This window comes from Notechis scutatus, chromosome 1, assembly GCF_049901735.1.
Source record: "Notechis scutatus isolate UNSWTSFEM ecotype Mainland chromosome 1, rNotScu1.2, whole genome shotgun sequence".
Lineage (NCBI taxonomy): Eukaryota > Metazoa > Chordata > Lepidosauria > Squamata > Elapidae > Notechis > Notechis scutatus.
In genome coordinates, this window is record NC_142009.1 from 190,727,194 (window position 1) to 190,750,532 (window position 23,339).

At 36.7% G+C, this 23,339-nt stretch overlaps 1 protein-coding gene across 4 annotated transcripts in view; it reads right to left on the minus strand.

Annotated features, from left to right (window-relative positions):
- Nucleotides 1-23,339, minus strand: part of MYO3B (myosin IIIB) — a 289,387-nt gene that overhangs the window by 92,256 nt on the left and 173,792 nt on the right. For all 4 annotated transcript variants that reach the window (XM_087949748.1, XM_087949749.1, XM_087949750.1 and 1 more), the window contains 2 exons: nt 14,743-14,854; nt 5,028-5,190 (listed from right to left, as the gene is read on the minus strand). In XM_087949748.1, coding sequence (XP_087805874.1) covers nt 5,028-5,190; nt 14,743-14,854 — 275 coding nt within the window. The remainder of the gene's footprint in view (nt 1-5,027; nt 5,191-14,742; nt 14,855-23,339) is intronic.

The window sequence follows — 23,339 nt, forward strand, 5'->3', positions numbered from 1 at the left end:
GACTATTCAGCTTGTATTTTATTTTCTGATTTTTTTTGCCAATATGTAAGACAGAGCATTTATTTGTTGAGATTTGAAGTTGCCATTTGTTTGACCATTCAGATACATAGTCGAGATCTTTTTGAAGGGTAGCAGTATTGTCTGTGGTATTGAACAGCTTTACATCATCAGCGAAAAGAACGCAATTGCTCTTAATATGATCGCAGAGGTCATTTATGTAGAGTATGAAGAGAGTTGGTCCTAGAACACTGCCCTGGGGGACACCACTATTGACAGGTACTGGATTTGATAGGATGCTCCCGATTTTGACCATTTGTTGTCTGTTTGACAGGAATGCTTCTATCCAGTTATTCAGTTGTCCAGAGATACCATAGGATTTTATTTTTAGGAGTAGTTTGTTGTGTACCACTGAATCAAAGGCTTTACAGAAGTCTATGTAGATTGCGTCTATTGCTTTGCCCGGTCGAGTTGTGTCGTCCATATGTTTTTGCAGTGTAAGAGTTGCAGATTACAGGATAGTTTTTTTCTGAAACCAAATTGTTTATTGGAGAGTAGGTTGTTTGTCTCTAAGTGGAGGATAATGGATTGGTTAATAATTGATTCCATGACTTTACAGGTGACGCAGCATAAGGAGATTGGCCTGTAATTTTCAACTAGGCTTGGGTCTCCTTTTTGAAGATGGGGATGACTGTGGCTTGTGACCATAGGTTAGGCAAGGAGCTGGTTCTGAAAGATTTTTCAAAGATTATGCTTAGAGGTTTGGCTATGGCAGTGGATAGCTTACTTAAGAAGTAGGCACATATTCCATCCGGTCCAATAGATAGAGATGGTTTTAGATTGCGTAGTGATTTTTCAACATTGTCTTCTGTGAAATCGATATGTATTAGATCATTGTTGTTATCTGTGGTACGGCTAGGAAATACTGGGCATGATCCATTGCTGTTTACAAATACTGAGCCGAAGAATGTGTTAAAGATGTTGGATTTAATGGTGTCGTCGTTGCAGTCTTTACCATCAGGTCCTATCAAGGGAGGGATGGACCTTGAGTCTTTTAGTTTGTTGTTTACAAAATTGTAAAAAGCACGGGTGGAATTGGTGCTTAGAAGGTTTTCCTCTTGTTTAATGTGATAATTGGTGCATTCGGTCTTTATCTGGTGGCATAAATTTTTGTATCGGTTTTTGAAATTGGCAACGTGACCAGATTTGTTTTTCCGCCAGAGTGATCTCTTTTTGGATTGAAGTTTCCTTATTGATATGAGTAATCTGCTTTTTTGTTTTGTTTTGGGAGTTGTTGTTGGAACATATAGTTTGATGACTCTTTTGACTTCAAGTAAAAATATGTTGTAATGGTCTTCAACAGTATTGCATCCAGTGAATAGAGATTGCCAATCAAGGGATGAGAGATCGTTGTCTATAAGATATACACTGCTCAAAAAAATAAAGGGAACACTTAACACAATGGAACTCCAAGTCAATCACATTTCTGTGAAATCAAACTGTCCACTTAGGTAGCAACACTGATTGACAATCAATTTCACATGCTGTTGTGCAAATGGAATAGACAACAGGTGGAAAGCATAGGCAGTTAGCAAGATATCCCCAATAAAGGAGTGGTTCTGCAGGTGGTGACCACAGACCACTTCTCAGTTCCTATGCTTTCTGGCTGATGGTTTGGTCACTTTTGAATGCTGGCGGTACTTTCACTCAAGTGGTAGCATGAGATGGAGTCTACAACCCACACAAGTGGCTCAGGTAGTGCAGCTCATCCAGGATGGCACATCAATGTTAGCTGTGGCAAGAAGGTTTGCTGTGTCATGGAATCAATTATTAACCAATCCATCATCCTCCACTTAGAAACAAACAACCTACTCTCTAATAAACAATTTGGTTTTAGGAAAAAACTATCATGTAATCTGCAACTCTTACACTGCAAAAAAATATGGATTACACAACTCAATCAGAGCAAAGCAATAGACACAATCTACATAGACTTCTGTAAAGCCTTTGATTCAGTGGTACACAACAAACTACTACTAAGACTAAAATCTTATGGTATCTCTGGACACCTGCATAACTGGATAGAAGCATTCCTGTCAAACAGACAACAAATGGTCAAAATTGGGAGCGTCCTATCAAATTCTGTATCTGTCAACAGTGGTGTCCCCCAAGGCAGTGGTGTCCTCCAAGGCAGTGTTTTAGGACCAACTCTCTTCATACTCTACATAAATGACCTCTGTGATCATATTAAGAGCAACTGCGTTCTCTTCGCTGATGATGTAAAGCTATTCAACACCACAGACAATACTACTACCCTCCAAAAAGACCTTAACTATGTATCAGAATGGTCGATCAAATGGCAACTTCAAATATCAACAAATAAATGCTTTATCTTACATATTGGCAGAAAAAATCAGAACATAAAACACAAGCTAAATAGTCAAGACCTTGTTGATGATCCAAACTTTGTCAAGGACCTTGGAGTACTCATCTCAAATGATCTAAGTGCTAGAGCCCACTGTAACTACATAGCCAAAAAGGCATTAAGAGTTGGTAATCTAATCCTATGTAGCTTCTTCTCTGGTAATATTACTAACTAGAGCATACAAAACATTTGCTAGACCTACACTTGAATACAGCTCATCAGTCTGGAACCCATATCATGTATCTGATATTAACACAATTGAAAAAGTCCAGAAATATTTCACAAGAAGAGGTCTCCACTCCTCTACTCATTGCAGAATACCTTATGCCACCAGACTTGAAACTCTAGACCTAGAAAACCTAGAACTATGCCGCCTCCGGTCCGATCTAAATATAGTATATAAAATCATACATTGCAATGTCCTACCTGCAAATGAATACTTCAGCTTCAACCATAACAACACAAGAGCACACAATAGATACAAACTCAAGGTTAACCGCACCAAATTTGACTGCAAAACATAGGACTTCAGCAACAGAGTGGTCAATGTTTGGAATACTCTACCTGACTCTATGGTTTCTTCCCCAAACCCCTTTAACCTTAGACTGTCTACTATTGACCTCACCCCCTTCCTAAGAGGTCTGTAGGAGGCGTGCATAAGTGCACCAATTGTGCCTACCGTCCCTGTCCTATTGGTTTTTTTAATTTTTAATTTTTTTTATAAGTATCTATCTCATGTATTCAAAACTATATTTATTCTTATACCTGTATCTTGTAAGCGATTGACAAATCAAATAAATACTAAATAAATACTAAATACTATTTTTTTAAAAAAAAACAAGTTTTATTAATTTTTAAAACACACAAATTGTCATTATTCATTACATGTTTAAACCTTTTTTCATTGTCAATTTAACAAGTCAGATAAACTATAATTCTGTTTTAAACCATTTCCATACAACATACCAAAACCTCTTATTCAATTTCTCTTTACTTCTCTTTACTCTTATTCAATATCATTATTATTATTTCATCCGTTTCTTTCTGACTTAGTTACCATTATTCTCAATCTATATTTCTACAATTTTTAACTAATTCTCCCCCCAAAAAGACATATACACACAACACACAAAACATAAAAAAAATCTTTTTGGAAAGTAACTTGGACCCAGGTATCTCTCTTCATGGACTTCAATTATATTCATGCTCATCTTACATATCATTACTTATTTTATTTACCATTCTAAGCCTTCTATATTAACTTCCCCACATATTTCACACTTCTTACTTCTATCTTAATTAATCATCTTAATTTAAATCATTATATTTATATCTTTTGTCCATTTTTTATCATCCCTTTGTCTCATTCTTTATAAAAAAAAAAGAAAATAAGTTTCTCCTGAAATCATTAAACAGAGTATGATGCCTTTCTATCTCCCCCCTAGTTAATCAAATTAATCTTTAAAATAATATCTAATACCCAATCCGATTTTGCTTGGTACATTCTATCTAACTAATACATCCAACATAATTAAGTACATAATTAGACAATAAATCCAAATATTAAAAAAAGATACTATAATAAAAATTTTATAATAACATCAATACCATAGTCTTATTAAACTCTTTAATTAAAACAATATTCTAAACCTCCCCTATTATTAAGTTTTAAAGCCAATCATTTTTAAACATTTTAACATTTTAATCTCTTATCAACTCTTAAATCATTACAATACTACCATCTCATCTTATGTACCTTGCAAAATCTTTTTTTTAAAAAAAAATTATACTTTATCCATTATCCAAAAAAAATTTCTTTTTTCCATTTAATTTCAAAACATTGTAGCTTTTCTCCACCTTTTCCCTTTCTTTCTTCTCCCAACAAACCTTTCTACCCCCCCTTCTTCTAGCCTCTGCCTTGCCAGCTTCCCTTCTCTGTCGTATTCCTTTTCCCTTTTGTTTACTATCATCATATTGGTTTTACTAAATACTATTGATTCTTACTGTCAGAAATTTTTCCTTGCTTCTAGATTGTATCTCCCTTTGACAAGCTTCTACCCTTTATTTTTTGTCCTGCCCTCTGGTATCCTAAAGAGTAAGTCTACTATTCCTTCTTCTTTGTGACAGCCCCTAAAGTTCTGGAAGACAGTTATCCTGTCACCCTTGATCCTTCTCATCAGTAAGCTAGACATTCTTAGGTTCCCTCAACCATTTGTCACACGAGTTAGCCGCCAGACCCTTTATCAATCTTTGTTGTTCTTGGCACACTTTCCAGGTGTCAACATCGTTTTTTGTATCCGTGGCGGCCAGAACTGGACACAATATTCATGTGACCACAGGACACTGGCAGTGGCCGTAAATGTGGGCCAGTTGCTGGGCATCCAAAATGTCGTCACATGATTGCAGGGCAGGGAAACTGGCCGTTGGAACTCCGAATTCCGTAAGACCTATTTTCAGGGTTCATTGTAACTTTGACCGGTTGCTTAGCGACCAGTTGTAAGTGGAAGATTACCTCTATTTAAAAAAACAAAGAGACACTTTATTTGCAATTTAACAGTTTGAAACTCTGGAATTGTCAGTGATATAGAAAATCCAGAATATTTACCTGACTGAATGGTAATAGCGCTGTTGGTTCTTTTCTGTTTGAGTTTTTTGTATCTTTTTGCTCCAAGCCAGCCTTTGGTGTAAGCCTGCATTATCACCACCCTGCCTATAACTTCATGCAGATACAAGTTCAGTTGTTCAACATGATAGTATTTCAGGAAAACCTGAAACAAAACAGTGACATCACATTATCTGATAGATCAGTAGAGCAAATTAATTCACAAAGATAGGTCTACAGTGTGTTAAGAAGGGGAGACTTAATCTGATCTATCGAAATGATGGCAGCTTTCCAAGCAACATTGGTGTAGCATTTTGCAAAGAAATAGTAACTGTTCTTTGTAGTGGAAAATATGTATTTCCTCAGCTCAGCTCAGAGTTCGTTTTCGCAAACCTAGTGCCCGTGTCCTCAAAATGCATAATAGCTAGCGTGGTGTAATGGTGAAAGTGCTAGCTTAGAAAGCAGGCAACTGTGACTTCTAGTCCTGCCTTAGGTATAAAATATGGCTGGTGACTTTGGGCCAGTTATTTTCTTTCAGCCCAACCTACCTCACAGGGTTGTTGTTGTGTGGGGAAAATAGAAGAATTAATTAGTTAGCTGCCTTGAATTAACCAATATATTCTTTGTGTGTGTGTGTGTGTGTGTGTGTGTGTGTGTGTGTGTGTGCGTGCATGTATGTAGCAGAATTTATTATGATTATTATTCTGTCTTTCTAAGGTCAAAAATATAAGACACAGTATTTCCTGACATTCAATAGAGCAGCAAGGACTCTATTACAATCACAATGAGTACACCAAGGGGAAACTTGAAAGAATAAGATGTCTTGGAGAAAATCTATCTATATGGTTGCTTGATGACACACAATCAATCAATCAATCAATCAATCTCAAATCTAAGTTCAGATCCCAATCCAGAAAGAATATATATATATATATATATATATATATATATATATATATATATATATATATATATATATATATATATATATATATACATATACATATACATATACATATACATATACATATACATATACATATACATATACATATACATATACATATACATACATACATACATACATACATATATATATATATATATATATTTGTTTTCTGAGGTTCTCGCGGGTATTTGTATGTGGATCTTTGGTTATTCGGGTTTTCTCCCGCGTAAGATTCAAAGTATCTAGGCAACGTTTCGGCGAGGTCCCACTCGCCATCTTCAGGCTGGTGCTTTCGGCTTAGTGCCAGTGCAAGCAGTTAGTGTCATTTATCATGTTGGGTACTCATCTGTTCATGAGGGCGGGTTTCCAAATGGCTGGTAAGCGGGAGGTGTCATCTCTTTTATTCATGCTGTGTGGGCGTTTTTCTATCTCTATGGCTTCTCTGATTATTCTGCTGCTGTGGTGTTCAGTTTTGGCGATAGTTCTGGTATTTTTAAGGTCAATCTCATGTCCTGTGGCTTTGAGGTGTTGGACCAGGGAAGAGGTTGGTTCTTCTTTTTTGATTGAGTTCTTATGTTCTTCAACGCGTGCACTTATTCTTCTGTTAGTTTGTCCAATGTATGTGGTGAGGCAGGCAGTGCAGGGGATTTCATATACTCCTTGGTTTTCTAACTCGATTTTGTCTTTAGGGTTTCTTAGGATGGTGGATATTTTTCTGTTTGTGCAGAATGCTGTTTTAATGTTGTGTTTTTGGAGGATCTTGCTGATTTTGTCTGTAGTGCCTTTTATATATGGGAGGAGGGCTTTGCCGTTCTCTTGTTCTCTGTCTTGGATTTTGGTTGGGGTTTCTTTTTTGGATTAGGTGGGTGATCTTCTTTCTTTGAAATCCATTGGCTGTTAGTACGTTGGTGAGAGTGTTTAGTTCGGTTTTTAGGTGTTGTTCATCAGCTAAGCATTTTGTTCGGGAGATGAGTGTCTCAGCTACAGAATTGATCTGTGCTGGGTGGTGGTGTGAGAGTGCGTGTAGATAGCGGTTTGTATGTGTTTTCTTTTGGTAGATGGTGTGTCCTAGGGAGCCATTGGGTTTTTTGTATACCAAGACATCTAGGAAGGGAAGTTGATTGTTAGCTTCTGTTTCCATGGTGAATTGTATTTTGGGGTGTAGGCTGTTGAGGTGTGTGAGGAAGTTGTTCAGTTTTTCTTTCCCGTGTGGCCAGATTATGAAGGTGTCATCTACGTATCTGAGCCAGAGTTTGGGTTTGTGATCATATTTTTCTAGAGCTTGTGTTTCAAAGTGTTCCATGTAGAGGTTTGCGATGACAGGTGAGAGGGGTGATCCCATGGGTGCTCCTTCTATTTGTTTGTATTTTTGTCCATTGTAGGTGAAGTATGTATTGGATAGACAGTGGTTGGTCAGATCTAGGATGTGCTTGGGGGGGTTGTATTTGTTTTGGATGGCTGTCAAGGCTTCTTTTATTGGCACTTGGGTGAAGAGGGATATGACATCGAAGCTAACTAGTAGGTCGCTGGGTTGTAAGTTTTGTTTCTTTATGATCTCGATGAACTGGAATGAGTTTCTTACATGTGAGTTGATGGATTCTGCATAGGGCTGTAGTTGTTTGGCGAGAAATTTGGCTAGGTTTTGTAGAGGTGAGCCTATGGAGCTGACTATTGGTCTAAGTGGAGTTCCTTCTTTGTGTATGGTCTCCCCAAGACAAAATCGAGTTAGAAAACCAAGGAGTATATGAAATCCCCTGCACTGCCTGCCTCACCACATACATTGGACAAACTAACAGAAGAATAAGTGCACGCGTTGAAGAACATAAGAACTCAATCAAAAAAGAAGAACCAACCTCTTCCCTGGTCCAACACCTCAAAGCCACAGGACATGAGATTGACCTTAAAAATACCAGAACTATCGCCAAAACTGAACACCACAGCAGCAGAATAATCAGAGAAGCCATAGAGATAGAAAAACGCCCACACAGCATGAATAAAAGAGATGACACCTCCCGCTTACCAGCCATTTGGAAACCCGCCCTCATGAACAGACGAGTACCCAACATGATAAATGACACCAGACCCACACCCATGAGGGCCACACAAGATGCCACCACCACACTTCCACGTAAAAATCAGACTCACACCCACACAGAAGATGAGACACGACCACAGACCAGAAGCCGCACTGCAGCTGCATCACTACCCACTTCAAACTCCTCTGAACCATACATGAAGCGAACTGACCCCCACCATGAAGATGTGGCACGACCACGAACTCAAGCCAAACGAACACAGACCCAGACCCCAAACTCAAAGCCATATTAAAAACCCAAAATGCTACATCACAGCCACCCGCTCAGGACATCACATCAGAAAACTCAAGAAATTACACCTCAAGAACTCAAGAAGTCACAACACAGCAAATGACCCAGGATATCACAGCACAAGACCAAGGATACCACAGCAATAAATCTCACAAGGTCATCACACAACCCATTACCCAAGCTGTTACTACACAGGAGGCTAATCGAAAAGAGATCAAAACACAAACGACCCAGGAGATTACAACGCAAGACCCAGGATACCACAACAAAAGAACTCACAAGCCCATCACACAACCCATTACCCAAGCCGTTAAAACACAAGAGGCTAACGACCCAGGAGATGACAGCACAAGATCCAGGATATCTCTACAACAAAAGGCCATTACACAGCCCATTATACCAACATCAACTCCATCAACCAATCAAGAGGCTGCAGCACAGCCAACCAGCCCAGCACACCATCCCCCACCACTTGTATATATAGAGAGATGGCAGCTCCGGTCACACACTGCTTGCACTGGCACCAAGCTGAAAGCACCAGCCTGAAGATGGCGAGTGGGACCTCGCCGAAACGTTGCCTAGATACTTTGAATCTTACGCGGGAGAAAACCCGAATAACCAAAGATCCATATATATATATATATATATATATATATAATAAATATATATATATATAACCAAAGATTATATATATATAACCAAAGATCCACATACAAATACCATGAGAACCTCAGAAAACATATATATATATATATATATATATATATATATATATATATATATATATATATATATATATATATATATATATATATATATATTGCTTATTCTTATTCTTAGAATAAGACACCAAGTTACTAACATCCTATGCACAAGCAAACCACCCAAAAGCAACTTGCACAAAGAGGAATTAAAAGCCCTGCAAGCCCTAAAAACGACAGCAGCATAATCATACTTCCAGCAGATAAAGGTAATGCCACAGTAGTAATGGATAGAAAAGACTACGAAACAAAATTGACAGACCTATTCCAAGACTCCACATACAAACCCATAAACACGGACCCAACCACATATCTGGAAAAAATAACCAAGAAAAAAATTATAACCAGCCACATGAGCAAAGAGATCCAACAGACGATCATCCCAAGAGAAAAATCTTCCAGATGCCCCAAACTATACTGTCTCCCCAAAATACACAAAGAAGGCATACCTTTCAGACCCATAGTCAGCTCCAGAGGAGCACCACTACAAAACCTAGCTAAAAACCCGGGTTTCCGGTTTGTCGGCTTTGCGAGCGGTAGGGATTCGCGAAGCTGCGCGATCCCTGCCGCGCTAGCCGTTTTGGGGCTCCGACCCGAAAGGGTGCGGAGCAAGGCTGCCCTGCAGGGGCAGCTGAAGGTAGGGGATCCGGGAAAGGGTTTGGGGTGCTGCAGACCCCTCCCTAGCCAGCAGAACCTCCTTTTACCAAGACGGTGCAGCGGCGGTCCGTAATGGCCGCCACAAAGAAGCCGGCAGCTGGTCAAGTATGCGCTGGAGGAAGAGGAGAAAGTTTTTAAAAAGTGAAAGTCTTCTTGGTTGACCCAGGACTCTAAGATATATTTAGTTTAATTCCTGAAAATGATGGCTTTTTGGATGATTCTTTCCACAAGAGGAAATAAGCGGCAATTCTGAGGTGCTGAAAGGAAAGTTTACTCTCCCCGACGGAATTAATAAATGGATATTGAGAAACCTGTTTTTTTTTTCAGGTAAAACTAGCTTTTGGGATAAGTCGGAAGGGAGAGGACAAAAATATATTTATCTGGTTGGATTTTGTTGGAGGAGATGCCTTAAGGATTTGAAAACAGAAATAAAATCTCAATAAGGCTTCAAAATACAGATTTGAACTTTCTTTTTTTTTCTTTGTCTGATACTACCCCTGGAAGAGAAAGGGGGAATTCTGGCTTGGCTTGGATTGATTGAGGATTGTGGACTTTGGGGTTGTCTTGTTTTTTCTTTTGGAATATTTTGGTTGGTGTGAAAAAGAAAAGAAAAGATCTATAATGGCTTTTTCTTTGGAGGAACTGAGGGATGAATATGAGCAAACAAAAGCAGCCTGTAAAGATGGTATGGAAAAAGCTTTTCTTTTTTTAAAAATGGCGTTGGTTAACTATGAACAGACAATACAGATGGAAGCTGAAGAGCAACAAGAAGAAGATAAAGACGCCATCTTCAATGAATCCCAAAATTCATCTAAGAAAGAAGGAAGGAAGAAAGCGAGGAAAATGAAGGACTTAAGATCTAAAAAAACATTTAAGAAAGAGAAAAATATGATGCAAAATAAATACAATGATAGCAAACAAGAGAAAAAGGGAATACAACAAAGAAGGGATGCCGGCAAGACAGAGGTTAGAAGAAGGGGGTAGGAAGACTTGGTGGGGGAAGAAAGAAAGGGGAAAGGCGGAGAAAAGCCACAAAGTTTTAAAATTAGATGGGAAAAGAGGAATCCTTTTTAGGGATAATGGGTAAAGCATAAAAAATTTTTTAAAAAAGATTCTGCAAGGTACACAAGATGGTATTGTAACATTCGTATTAGAAATAGAAAATTAGAATGGCTTAAGAGTTAATAAGAAATTAAAATGTTGAAATGTTTAATAATGATTGATTTTTAAAATGTAATAAAATATTGAAGGGAAAGGCAATGAGAATGCTATAAGATTTATTATTTAGATTTATTATTTAACTACGTATTTAGGAGGATATTATGTATTTAAACATTTTTTGATTTTTTACTCTGTTTTTATTGTTACTAAAAGTAAAAATTAGTAGATAGAATGTACCAAGCAGAATCAAATTGGGTATTAGGTGTTATTTTAAATGTTAATTTAATTAATTTAGGGGAAGGATAGAAAGGCATCATACTCTGATTAGAGATTTCAGGAGAAATTCTTTTTTTTTTTTCATTATAAGGAATGAGATAGAGGGATAATAAAGGTTGGGCAAAAGATATAAATATAATGATTTAAATTAAGATGGATTGAATAAGAGAGAATTATGAAGAGTGAAATGTATGGAGAAGTTTATATGGAAGATACAGAATGGTAAATAAAATAAGTAATGATCTGTAAGATGAGCATGAATATAATTAAAGCCCATATAAAGAGAGGTACCTGGGGCCAAGTTACTTTACTAAAAGATTTTTTATATGTATGTTTGTGTTTGTTTATGTCTTTGAGAGTATTGGTGAAACCTTGTAGAATCATAGAAAGAGAGTGATGATACAAGTCAGAAAGAAATTGATGAAATAATATAGAAATGTATTGTATAAGATAAGGCTTTATCTGACTTGTTAAATTTATAATGGAAAAAGGTTCAAATATGTAATGGTTGATGATGATTTGTTTGTTTTTTGAAATTAATAAAACTTGCTTAAAAAAAAAAAAAAAAAAACCTAGCTAAAAACCCCATGCTGAAGCAGCAGCTTCACATGTACAAAACTCATACCACTTCTTGGAAATGATCAAAGATCTACACGTGGAGCAAGAAGATCTGCTTGTAAGTTTCGACGTGGTTTCACTATTCACTTAAGTCCCGATAAAAGAAACTCTTGAAATCATCAAAAATAAATACCAACCAGCTAAACACCTCATGGAACTAGCAGAACACTGTTTTAACACATATTTCATATACAAAGGACAAAGATACAAGCAAATTGAAGGAGCCCCTATGGGATCACCACTGTCACCCGTCATTGCAAACCTCTCATGGAAGAATTTGAATCCAGAGCCCTAGCTAATGCCACCCACAAACCCAAACTATGGTTAAGATACATCAATGACACATTTGTGATTTGGCCCCATGGAAAAGAAAACCTAAACAATTTCCTAACACACCTAAACAGCACACACCCCAAAATCAAGTTCACCATGGAAATGGAAACAAACAAATAACTACCATTCCTAGATGTACTAATCTACAAAAAAACAGATGGCACACTAGGACACACCATATACCAGAAGAAAACACACACCAACCGCTACCTCAACGCCCAATCCCACCATCACCCAGCACAGATAAACTCCGTGGCCAAAACACTAATTGCCAGAACCAAACGTCTGGCAGACAAGACACACATAAAGACTGAACTATGCAGCCTGACTAAAGTACTGACAGCTAACGGCTTCCACAAAAGCAAAATCACCGGCTTGATCCACAAAAACACACTGAGACATAATGGAGACCTAGAAGATGAACAGACCTATGGAACAGCTGTCCTGCCCTACATAAGAGGTACTACAGACAAAATCAGTAAGATATTACACAGGCATCACATCAAGCCTGCCTTCAAAACAGACAGAAAAATAGCAACCATCCTAAGAAACCCCAAAGATAAAATTGACCTGGAAAACCAAGGCATATACGAAGTCCCCTGTGCATCATGCCCTGCCACATACATTGGACAGACCAATAGAAGAATAAGTACCTGCCTGGATGAACACAAAAATGCAGTAAAAAAGCTGGAACACACTTCCTCACTAGTCCAACACATGAAAGCAACAGGTCATAGCATCGACTTCAATGGCACCAAAACCCTAGCCACTATAGAAAACCCCAGCCACAGAATTATCAGAGAAGCCATAGAGATTGAAAAAATACCTGAAAGCATGAATAGAAGAGATGATTCCACCAGACTGTCAATTATTTGGAAGCCTGCACTCTCAAACAAAACAAATCTCCACACCACAAGCCAGGCAAACACCTGGGCACAAACAGATCCCCCCTGATACCTCCAGCTCAAAAACACCCCAACCAGGCACCCAGATGAAACCTAGCTTCCTAATAAATGATAGCCGTCCATTTACTCGGAGCCAAGCTGCACTAAAAGCCTCCAATACAGGAAACACAATGTTGCCAGCCAATCAAGACAAAAAAAGACACAAAACAGACAGAAGATATTAGAAACACCAATCAAGCAGAACACAGCAAACTCCAAGACCAATAAACACAAACAAACATTCCCTACCAATCAGGATGAAGAAAAAAACATTCTGGCACAGCAGTAGGCTAGCCCCAAATTTAAAACTGAAATAGCTGTGAAAGTCTGACTCACAGACAAACACAATACAGAAGCCTGATGATGGCAGATGAGATTCTGCCGAAACGTTGCTACAACTTTAAAAGCTCAAGTATAATGACGTGGGAAAATACCCGCACAAAGCTGAATAACATACATACATACATACATACATACATACATACATACATACATACATATATATTAGGGATGTAGCATAGATATTCGCATGTTGATTTGATGTCCAGGCTCTAGTACATAATGCAATACTTTGGGCAGTGACTGCAAAGCTTTAAAAAATTGAAAGAATTCAACACTTATGCTCAGAGGAGCCAAGACAGTCATACATCATTTCAAAACTAAACTAAACTAAACTAAATCGTGAAAGATTAATTCAAATAGGAAAGGCAATAGTCATAGACTGGAATTACTTCAGGATGCTTTAAGGTTATTTGAAACCTCTTACCTAAGTCTGGGAAAAGAGATGCTGGACTACATACAGTTTTCATCTCTTAGATATAGTGACCACATATCCTTTATTATAAAGGTTAGTCCTTGTTTTTCAGGAAGCTGTCTAAAGATTTATTTGTTTTTCAAAATCTCTTTTGTCCTTTATTTTAACCATTTAGTTTCACTGTACAAATGCTGCCACCTGATGCACAGTTTTTCACATTCAGGTAAATATATACATTTTAAAAAATCTCTTTAAAATAAAGATACATATACTGTTTGATCTTAAATTTTTTAATTAGAATACTGCATGTTTCAATACCAGATGCAAACACCATTCTACCCAAGAACACCTAAGACCATCTTCACATTGTCTTAGCAGCCATTTCATGATGAGATAGAGATGATGTCATGAGGATGATTGTGTCCTCGTCACATGATAGGTGGAGGAGTATCCATGTCAGTGCAAACAGATTGGGTGAATAAACTCTTAAATGTGACATTAAATTCTGCTGAGCTATAAACAGGTCTACCAATTGGCTCCTGTTTATAACACTGGCCCTTATTGCACACTACCAATTGCATCTGATAATGTCCCTTATTTCAAGGGTTAGCATCCCAGAAAGACTATTGTTTCTCAAGTATTTCTCATGTAAAAAGGAAAAGGATTCCTCAAGAATGCCAATGGACCACAATACACAATTCCATTTTCTTATGAGGGTATATATCCATGTCTTTTGAAAAGCAGTGTCATTTTATTTTAAGTGAAGGGACTATACTGCAAGAAGTACAGCATAATCAGCTTTTATACATTGGTTGTAAAGAATGGTTTTTAAAGTTAACATTAGTTTGAATACCTTGCACAATACTACTAAATATTACAGGACTTCCATTATGATTATATCTTCTGCTTCAAGAGATTTGGAATGGAATTTATCTTACCTTTGTTTTCCCAAGAGCCCACTTGTCTAACATGGCCTTTTGAAGAATAGCAATGCAGTTTTCTTTGCTTGGAGAAGGGTTCTCATGTGCTTTGAAAGCAATGTAATAATATCTACAGAAATATAAACGATAACCAAGATCAGATTTGAAAAAGCAACTTGTTTACAATGGCACAGGGAATCCTGCAAATAGTATGGATTAGGATTTCATGAATCAGAGCAATTGCATATGGACTAGTCCCTGCAGTTTTCTTGGCAAGTTTTTTCAGAAATGGTTAGTCATTGCCTCTTTCTAGGGCTGAGAGAAAGTGCCTGGCCTACAGTCATCAAGGTGGCTTACTCTAAAGCCGGACTATAACTCATGGACTCCTGGTTTCTAGCTTGATACCTTAATTATTACACCAAACTGGCTCTCTCACTATATTGTATAAGTACCCAAATGTATGTCCCCATCCCACAAAATCACCTTCCAAATGGCAGGAATATGTCTAGGAGCCATCAAAAAGCCAGGCAACTTGATAAGCTTTTTAGGGTGGAGCATTTTAATTTGATTTGCTCCCATTAAATCTAAATCTTACCAGACCACAATAATAAAACTTAAATTGTTTCTTCACAGCCAACTCATCCTCATTCACTTCCCTTGACTTTGTAAAAGTGGTTTGCGGAATGCCATAATATATGTTTGGCATATGATACATACTTAGGCTTAATTAACTTCAGGATTTCAATACATTTAATTTATTTAGAAATTGTATTGGAGACATTAAAAGTTAAGGGCAGGGTTTTTTTTCTTAAAAAAGCATGTGTTTTAATATCAGTTCTAAGGTAATGTCGGGAGCATCAACTTACTAAATGTAATGGGGATGCTCCAAATTACTTCATAACATTTTTTCTTCACCAGCCTTAAAGCTGATGTTCATTTAAAGCATTAATACATCAATATTTCAGGTACTATTGCTTTTTTTTTTTTAGAGCAGATTGGTGACATTGAAAGATAACAGCACAGATTCACTCAATGTGTGTCAAGGCTACAAATTAGTTTACAGTAAAAATGACTTCCATATCCATCTTCATTACATGAGAGGAAGGGAAGTAGAGGAAAGAGTGAGAATGCAATCAAAGGGGCAAAAAAGATTCTGCGTTTACAATATAAAGAAATAAAAGAGAATGAATGGTGAAGTTAAAAGCAATTGACTCTGCTCATCATACCACTCAAATATTGTGGGAGCACTTAGAAGGAGAGCTGGTCGATCTGCCCTTCGGCCTCCCTGTATAGTTGAATTGTGACTAACGGGGCCTGCTTTATGTATGGTGTCACATGGCTTCCATGTAGAAAGACAGTATAGTGGCTCAACTGCTTTTCAAAGAAGAAGTGGACACAGCCATGAGGGTGTGGGCCCAAGACATGCAAGGCCCCAGCAAGACAGGAAACAGGCCTAAGGCTTGCGGGGCTCCAATCGGGTAGAAGCAGAGCACAGGTGATTTAGGGTGTGGAAGGCCCAGACAGCCCACTTGTGAATTGTAGAGGTGGTTGCAATGTGGGCCTGGCCCTGTGCTAGGCCTTCCAGGGCTTCCACCACCCCTGAAGCACTCCATGCTCTCTTAATGATGCAACTGTGAGAGTAGGGATTATGTCATTAAATGAGGTGATCACGTGGGCGTCTTGCTTAATGACTGCCACGAATTATGACCATAATGGGCATTAAGGTCAAGGAGTACCTGTATTATGCTTGAGTGTGCCATAAGCACTTCATTATTTTTGAGTTCACAAAACCTTGAAACACTTTTTTTTTGCAGCAACCAGCTATGCGTCTCTTTCTAAGGATACCATTCTGTCTTGTGCATCATACAATAATCCATGTAGTACTTTATTTGGTGGAAGAACAATCAAACTGAAAGTGATTTACTAAATACAGAATCAACTGGATGTCTCAAAGACACCATTATAGGATTAGAATATTGTCTATAAAGTAAAATGAAACTAAAAAAAGAAAAAAGAAAATCTGGTAATTCCCCACGTGAAAGCAAAATGTTTTACATATTGTTTTAAAGGAACAATAACGGAATGAATAGTTTTGGAAAAAAGATTGAAAAAGAGAACATTACTGACAATTTGTATGTTTATTAAAACATGATTCACACAATCTTCCAGAAACCATAACCACACACCCTCTCTCACATACACACGTGTGTGTGTGTGTGTGTGTGTGTGTGTGTGTATTTACTGAGAATTATGTATATATAGATTTTTTATCAAACATATTTTACATACCTTATAAATAAGAAAGTGTGATATTACTCAGATCTCTAGTTTGTTGGAATAGCTTTCCATCATCACCAAATATTTTACAATTCCCATCTTAAAGGCCAGCAGATGTATAAGACTTCCATAAGGCCAGAATAATGTAATATTCCTTAATTATTCATAGCTTAAGAATGTACTTCAAAGTAAACCCTATTTATTTCAATCGTGCTACTATACTACGATGGACAGCTAAAGTATAATCTTATGTGTACATATTCATATATTAAATACATTTAAATTTTTCTCTATCTGCCTTAGTCCTTCTCCTTTAAAACAAATTTGGCAGTCACTAATTAGTGAGAAGACCTTATCAAATGTCTCTAGAGGGCTGTCCTTGGAAAAACTTGCTTTTGGGGCACATATATTATCCCAGATTTTTACAATATCATCTAAATTGGATTTTAATCTGTTCTTAGATCAGAGTTCCCTAACTTTTCTGGCTTTGTGAATCGCCCTGGGGGAATAAAATAATAAATAAAATTGTGGTTATGGCAGAATTATTTCATAAATAAGCATGTTTAATAAAACAAGGGCAGTAGGTCAATAGAAGCCAAACATTTTTCCAGCTTCTAGGTACTAGTAATATTCATTAGACCAAGATATTTGGATTGCTAAAAGCTATATAATATTCTATAGAAAGGTAGGAAAAATGAATAAATAAGTAAAGAGCAAGATTCTTATGAAATGGATCATTTTAAAAAGTCCCAATTCCTACATCTAAAGAAGTATGATAAAGGCCCATTTTAACAATATATGCATTGTATTTGGTACTTTATATGTGTAGATACACTTTTAGAAACAATTAAGTAATTAAACAGGAGTATAGTAGTTTCACCACACTGAGTGGTGGGCCAGTTCAGTCTATTGTTCAGATGCTGTTCAGACAAAATTAAGGCTTTGGCTCTGTGATCATAGAATTCTTTGAGATTAAATCAGACTTGGACCAAGTTCTTTCCCCAAAGAAATCATTTTTTCCTGACAGTCCTTCATACCAAACAGATAAAATAAGATATTATCTTCCTATTTCAAGACTCATCATTTAGTGCTGAGTGATTAAATTACAGATGCCATAAGTTCTTCATTTTATTTTTAATTATTTAATTAAATAAATACATTTCTGAAGAAAGAATAGTCACATTAAAAAGCACAACACAAATTGCTTTGATACTGGGAAGTAGAATAAATAATTCTACTAAAATAAAATAATTCTATTTTATACTTTGTAAAAGGTGATGTTAGTAAATATATAATACTTATATAATTACTAACACTCCCACAACTAACAATGTTATGCCATGTGTTTTCCCTTATCATTTTATCCCACTTCACAAATCTTGAGATTTTAGCAGCCCCGCATAGCACTGCTCCTTGCCTTCCTCCCCCCAGCACATTGCATGGACCTGTCATCATGTAAATGTTCTCTTAACATACTTGCTTGCATATGAATAGTGTAATTCAGCAGAAGATATGCACTCAGTTGTATAATAAATGGCTCTTCTGAGAGATTTCACAAGCCAGGAAAATTTAAGCCAAGATCAAAGCTATGGGACTTGTCCTGATGCACTTCTATGAGTCTCATTAGCATTAACAAATAAAGGGAGGAATGCAAATCTAAGTGCCTCTATTTCCATTTTCACAAAAATGAAACAAGAAATTGGGATCTAATGCATAACAAACTGCTTCTGGAAATATGATGCTGGTGCAAAAAATGTTTTCATTTTCTGTAGTTGGTGTTTCCATTTATTTACAAAATAAATATTTGTGTGAGGCAGGAAGGGAGGGAGGGAGGAAAGAAGGAAGGAAGAAACGAATGAAGGAAGTCCATTTGCATATTTAACTGAACATATGTTACTCCTTGTAGAAAAAAAAAGTAAATTATATTGAACTGGGTAGGTGATTTAACCCACCATCCTACATGTATTTATGTTATGGTGAGGTCCTACTGCTTTCAATGGGTTTTATTCTATAATATGGTAAGTGCATTTAGAAAAATGATGTAACAATCCTTTCTTTGAGAACCATGCCTTAGGAACAGTTGCAAATGAGGAACTGTAAAATATGGGTCACAATCTATCTCCATTATTCTTGTCTAACAACATTAAACAAAAACTATGTGAAAAACTATTGTTCAATGCTCAGTTATATTCATGTTAATGACTTCAAAAGAACATTTAAGCTATCTAGCCCTTGCTTAAAGAGATCCACAGGATTTATTATATTTTTTAGAGAACAGGGTCACTGAAACTTGCTGCTCCCTTTCCAAATTTCCAATTGATGACCCTTCATAATAATGATATTCAATAGCCAAGAATGACACAGTTTACTAACTATAAGCTGCCCAGTATATGTGTATACGCAACTATATAAATCGAATAAATAAAGGCAGTGCACTACCTACTGTGTTTCTGCAGCAAATGTTTGGCAGTTAACATAGAGAGGGGAATTCCGAAGGAGTCACAGTAAAGGCAGCAAGAAGATCTATGGTAGGCTGCCCAAGAGCTTCTCACTGGAACGTTCTGGCCAGCAGACCATAGCTGCAGACATTTTAAATCAATTCCAGTACAGACAAATATATGCCATAATACATTTTAAAAGTCTTTAAGGTGTCACAGGACTCTTCATGTAATTGTATGTTTTGATTTCTCTGACCTGCTCCCTATGATTTTGCATAATGCAATTGTATGGCACTATATTCGCATAAATTACCCTAAGTGGTTTAGAGAAAACAAGTTATAGATCAGAAACATGGAACCAAAATGAATGAGTTCTGATTCACACGTCTAAGTTTCAAATTTATGGAACTGATCTTTCAGAATTTCCTCTTATGGATGCTTTATCATGGATAAAGGAGAAAAGTTTGCTCAATCCAAGACACTTTGCTGTCTGAGACAAAAGAGAAGCCAGTAAGTTTCTCTGTTCCATTTAAGGATTTTATTCATTTATTTGTTGAATTTATATGCTGCTGCCCATCCCATACTCCCAAAAGGCTCCGGGCAGCTTAAGATTTAAGGATTTAAGTTTGCTGATTGCCATGGCAGTTGATTCTTACTTCAAATCTTTGGGTGGTATTTTCTACCAGACTTGGTCCTCAAATTAGTTCAAGGATATAGAGAAGATCACAAGGCACTCGCAGCCCTGCCCTTGACATCTTGTAGCTTTTTCTTGTCCCACAACACCTATTGCCTGCAACTGTCATCTTGTTCCACCAAACAGTAAACCAGGTCCAGGCAACTAGAAGTCTGACTGGATGACTAGTCAAATCTAGAGTGGATGACTTGGCAAATCTTGCCAAATCTCAAGGTTTTTTTGCCCCTTTTGTTCTATTCTTGGAGATTGCCTGGATAAGTCCCTGAGACTTTCTTGGCAAGTTTTTTCAGAACTTGTTTGCCTTTAGCTAGCTTCCTTCTTTCCTAAGGCTGAGAGAAAGAGTCTAATTCAAAGTCTCCCATCTGGTTTTGTGTCTAAGGTGGGACTAGAACTCATAGTCCACCCATTTCTAGTCTGATGCCTTAAACATTAGACCAGACTGGCTGTCTTCTCAGGTACTTAGTCATTATATAAAGTTAAACTATATTTGAATATGCTAAGGTTCAAAAACCAAACTATCCAAGATTGAAACTTGCCACTGAAAGGAAGTTCCAAGGTTGACCCCAAATACATGTTTAATTAATTAAGGATTTTGCACATAACTGGCGAAGAGAATTCGTATTTATTTATTTTATTTATTTATTTATTTGATTTGTCAATCACTTACAAAATACAGGTATAAGAATAAACATAGTTATGAATACATGAAATGGGTACATACAAGAAAAATAAAAAGAAACAATAGGACAGGGACGGTAGGCACGATTGGTGTGCTTATGCACGCCCCCTACAGGCCTCTTAGGAAAGGGGTGAGGTCAATAGTAGACAGTCTAAGGTTAAAGCTTTTGGGGTTTGGGGAAGAAACCACAGAGTCAGGTAGAGTATTCCAAACATTGACCACTCTGTTGCTGAAGTTGTATTCAATTAAGTTTTGTGTTTCCAAAGTAACTTCCAGGCTTGCCACATAAAATAGCCTCATACCACATGAAAACCAGATGGGCAAAGCATCAAACAAAAGTTTAGCCTTTATTTACCTCAGCCTAATTGTCTGTTTCCTGTCTTTGTGCTATGTGCTCATCTTTCCTGCTCAGGGTTTACAAAACAGCAGCCACTAGAGATAAGGAGTTTGCCTATTCCTAAGAAATGTGCTTATTCATTAAATAACATCAAATGCTTCATTTATTTTGTTGGTAAGTTTCTGAAAAATCTTTGATATCCTTAACTTCACTGACATTTCGAAATTCTTGTTTACACTTGCCCACTTAACAAAAAAGGATGAAGTGCATTTAGAGCCTGGACCTGTTTTTCTGAAATGTTTTTATATCTTCCTTATACCTAAGCATATGTAACACATGCAAAATTCAGCATAAAATTATTTTAAATCATGGACATGATTCCATGTGTATATTTCACATATTTTAAAGAAAGTCTAAAATAATAAAACAATAATAACAAAATAAAGTAAAATAAAATAAAATACACAATTATTTAAAATTAAAATCAGGTCACAGATATTAGATAGCAATAGCATAAAACAGATTTCAATAGCTGGTAAACTCAATAGTAAGAGTTGGATATCATGATAGAATATCAAATCGGAATAAAAAAATACCTATTTTTAAGTCTAACTCAACCAGAAGCCTATTGGATAGCTATGATCCAGCCACTATCTTTTAGGCTAACTCCAAAATTGTTGCATATAAATCATATATGCTATCATGAGCTGGAGACAGAGGGTGAAATCGTGACTACTCATATACATGCATATACTATAAATTTGCTCTATGTACTACAAGTATATCTAAATGAACCCACCCAGTTGAAAAAGGGCCATGTAAGTACAAGGGAGTGGGAATATCTATTTTTCCTAGCAATTTGCTGCTGCTTTTTTTTAATTATTAAAAAATTCTGACATTCAGTGGAGGGAAACTAAGCATGTTAGAACTACTAATCTAGCTGGAGACCTGACCCCAAGTCCTCTCAGAGATTCAAAAATCTTTAGAACTGAAAGGTCCAAAGCTACATATGCCTCAAAAATGAAATGCTATGTCTTGGGAACACCAACTGATACAGGTACGGTATTATCGTTAAACCTAAATAGCATTATTTGTCCAGATACAACCCTGTGAGCTGGAAGAATTCCTGTTGCCAAAGAGATGCTTCTTCCACCTCATACTAACCTTTACTAGCCAATGTATTTGAGGCTTATAGATGGTCTGTAAATATATTATTGTACTGATGGATGGTAGCTCTCTAGATTATTATCACTGAATGTCTCTTGAGAAGTCATTCAATTATCTACCCATCAAACTCTCTGTAGATGACACTATCTGCCTGACTTTGTCTGCCCTTCATAATTAAACAGGACTTTAAATTTGTGGGTTGAAGAGTATTATGAAGATATATTCCCATTATTTGCATGAAAATTAGAACAAGGAGTTGTAATATCCTGTCATAACAATGTCTTAAAGAATGTTAAATATGCATCTTTAATTATATCCAAATCAACAAAGCATCTTTTCCTAGTGGATACCTTAAAAGACATTTATTAAGAGGCAGACATCAACCTTATTATGATCTAGTGGAGGGGAAATTGGAGTGTTCCATGGTTATTTCCTTTTACCTTAATATTCAGAAGTTATAAATTGGGAAGAAAAGGAAGATTTAAGAATGCTATTGTAAGGCTGAACTTTATACCAAAATTCACACATTCCAAATTTTCCAAATCCAAACTTTGGATTTATTATGCATTGCTTGCAGCTAAAAATAGTTTCAGTGGAAATATTCTGAAACTACTTGCTTTAAATCTTGGATTGATAAAATATACTGTATTTACTCTCATCTGTTTCATATGAAAGAGCGAAAAGTTTCACCAATAGTGCTAAGGTAGTCAAGATTTAACTGATTGTTTAAAAATGTTTTTGTGTATAGTTTTTTTTCCCTTTGTTTTCCCTCCCCCCATTCTGATTATTTGGTTTCTGTTAAACTTATTTTTTTCTTTCTTCATTTTATATGCCATATGAATTATTTTTTCAGAAAAAGTAGAAATGAACCTGGTTAGTAGTTCAATGGAAGAACCTCATGGAACAAATGGAAAAATTTCAGAAGATACACTAGAAGGCAGTGGAAATCTACTCTCTAATATTATCTACTATCCAGGAAAATTACGTGGATGCCTCCATAAACCCACCAAGAGATTTGTTCAA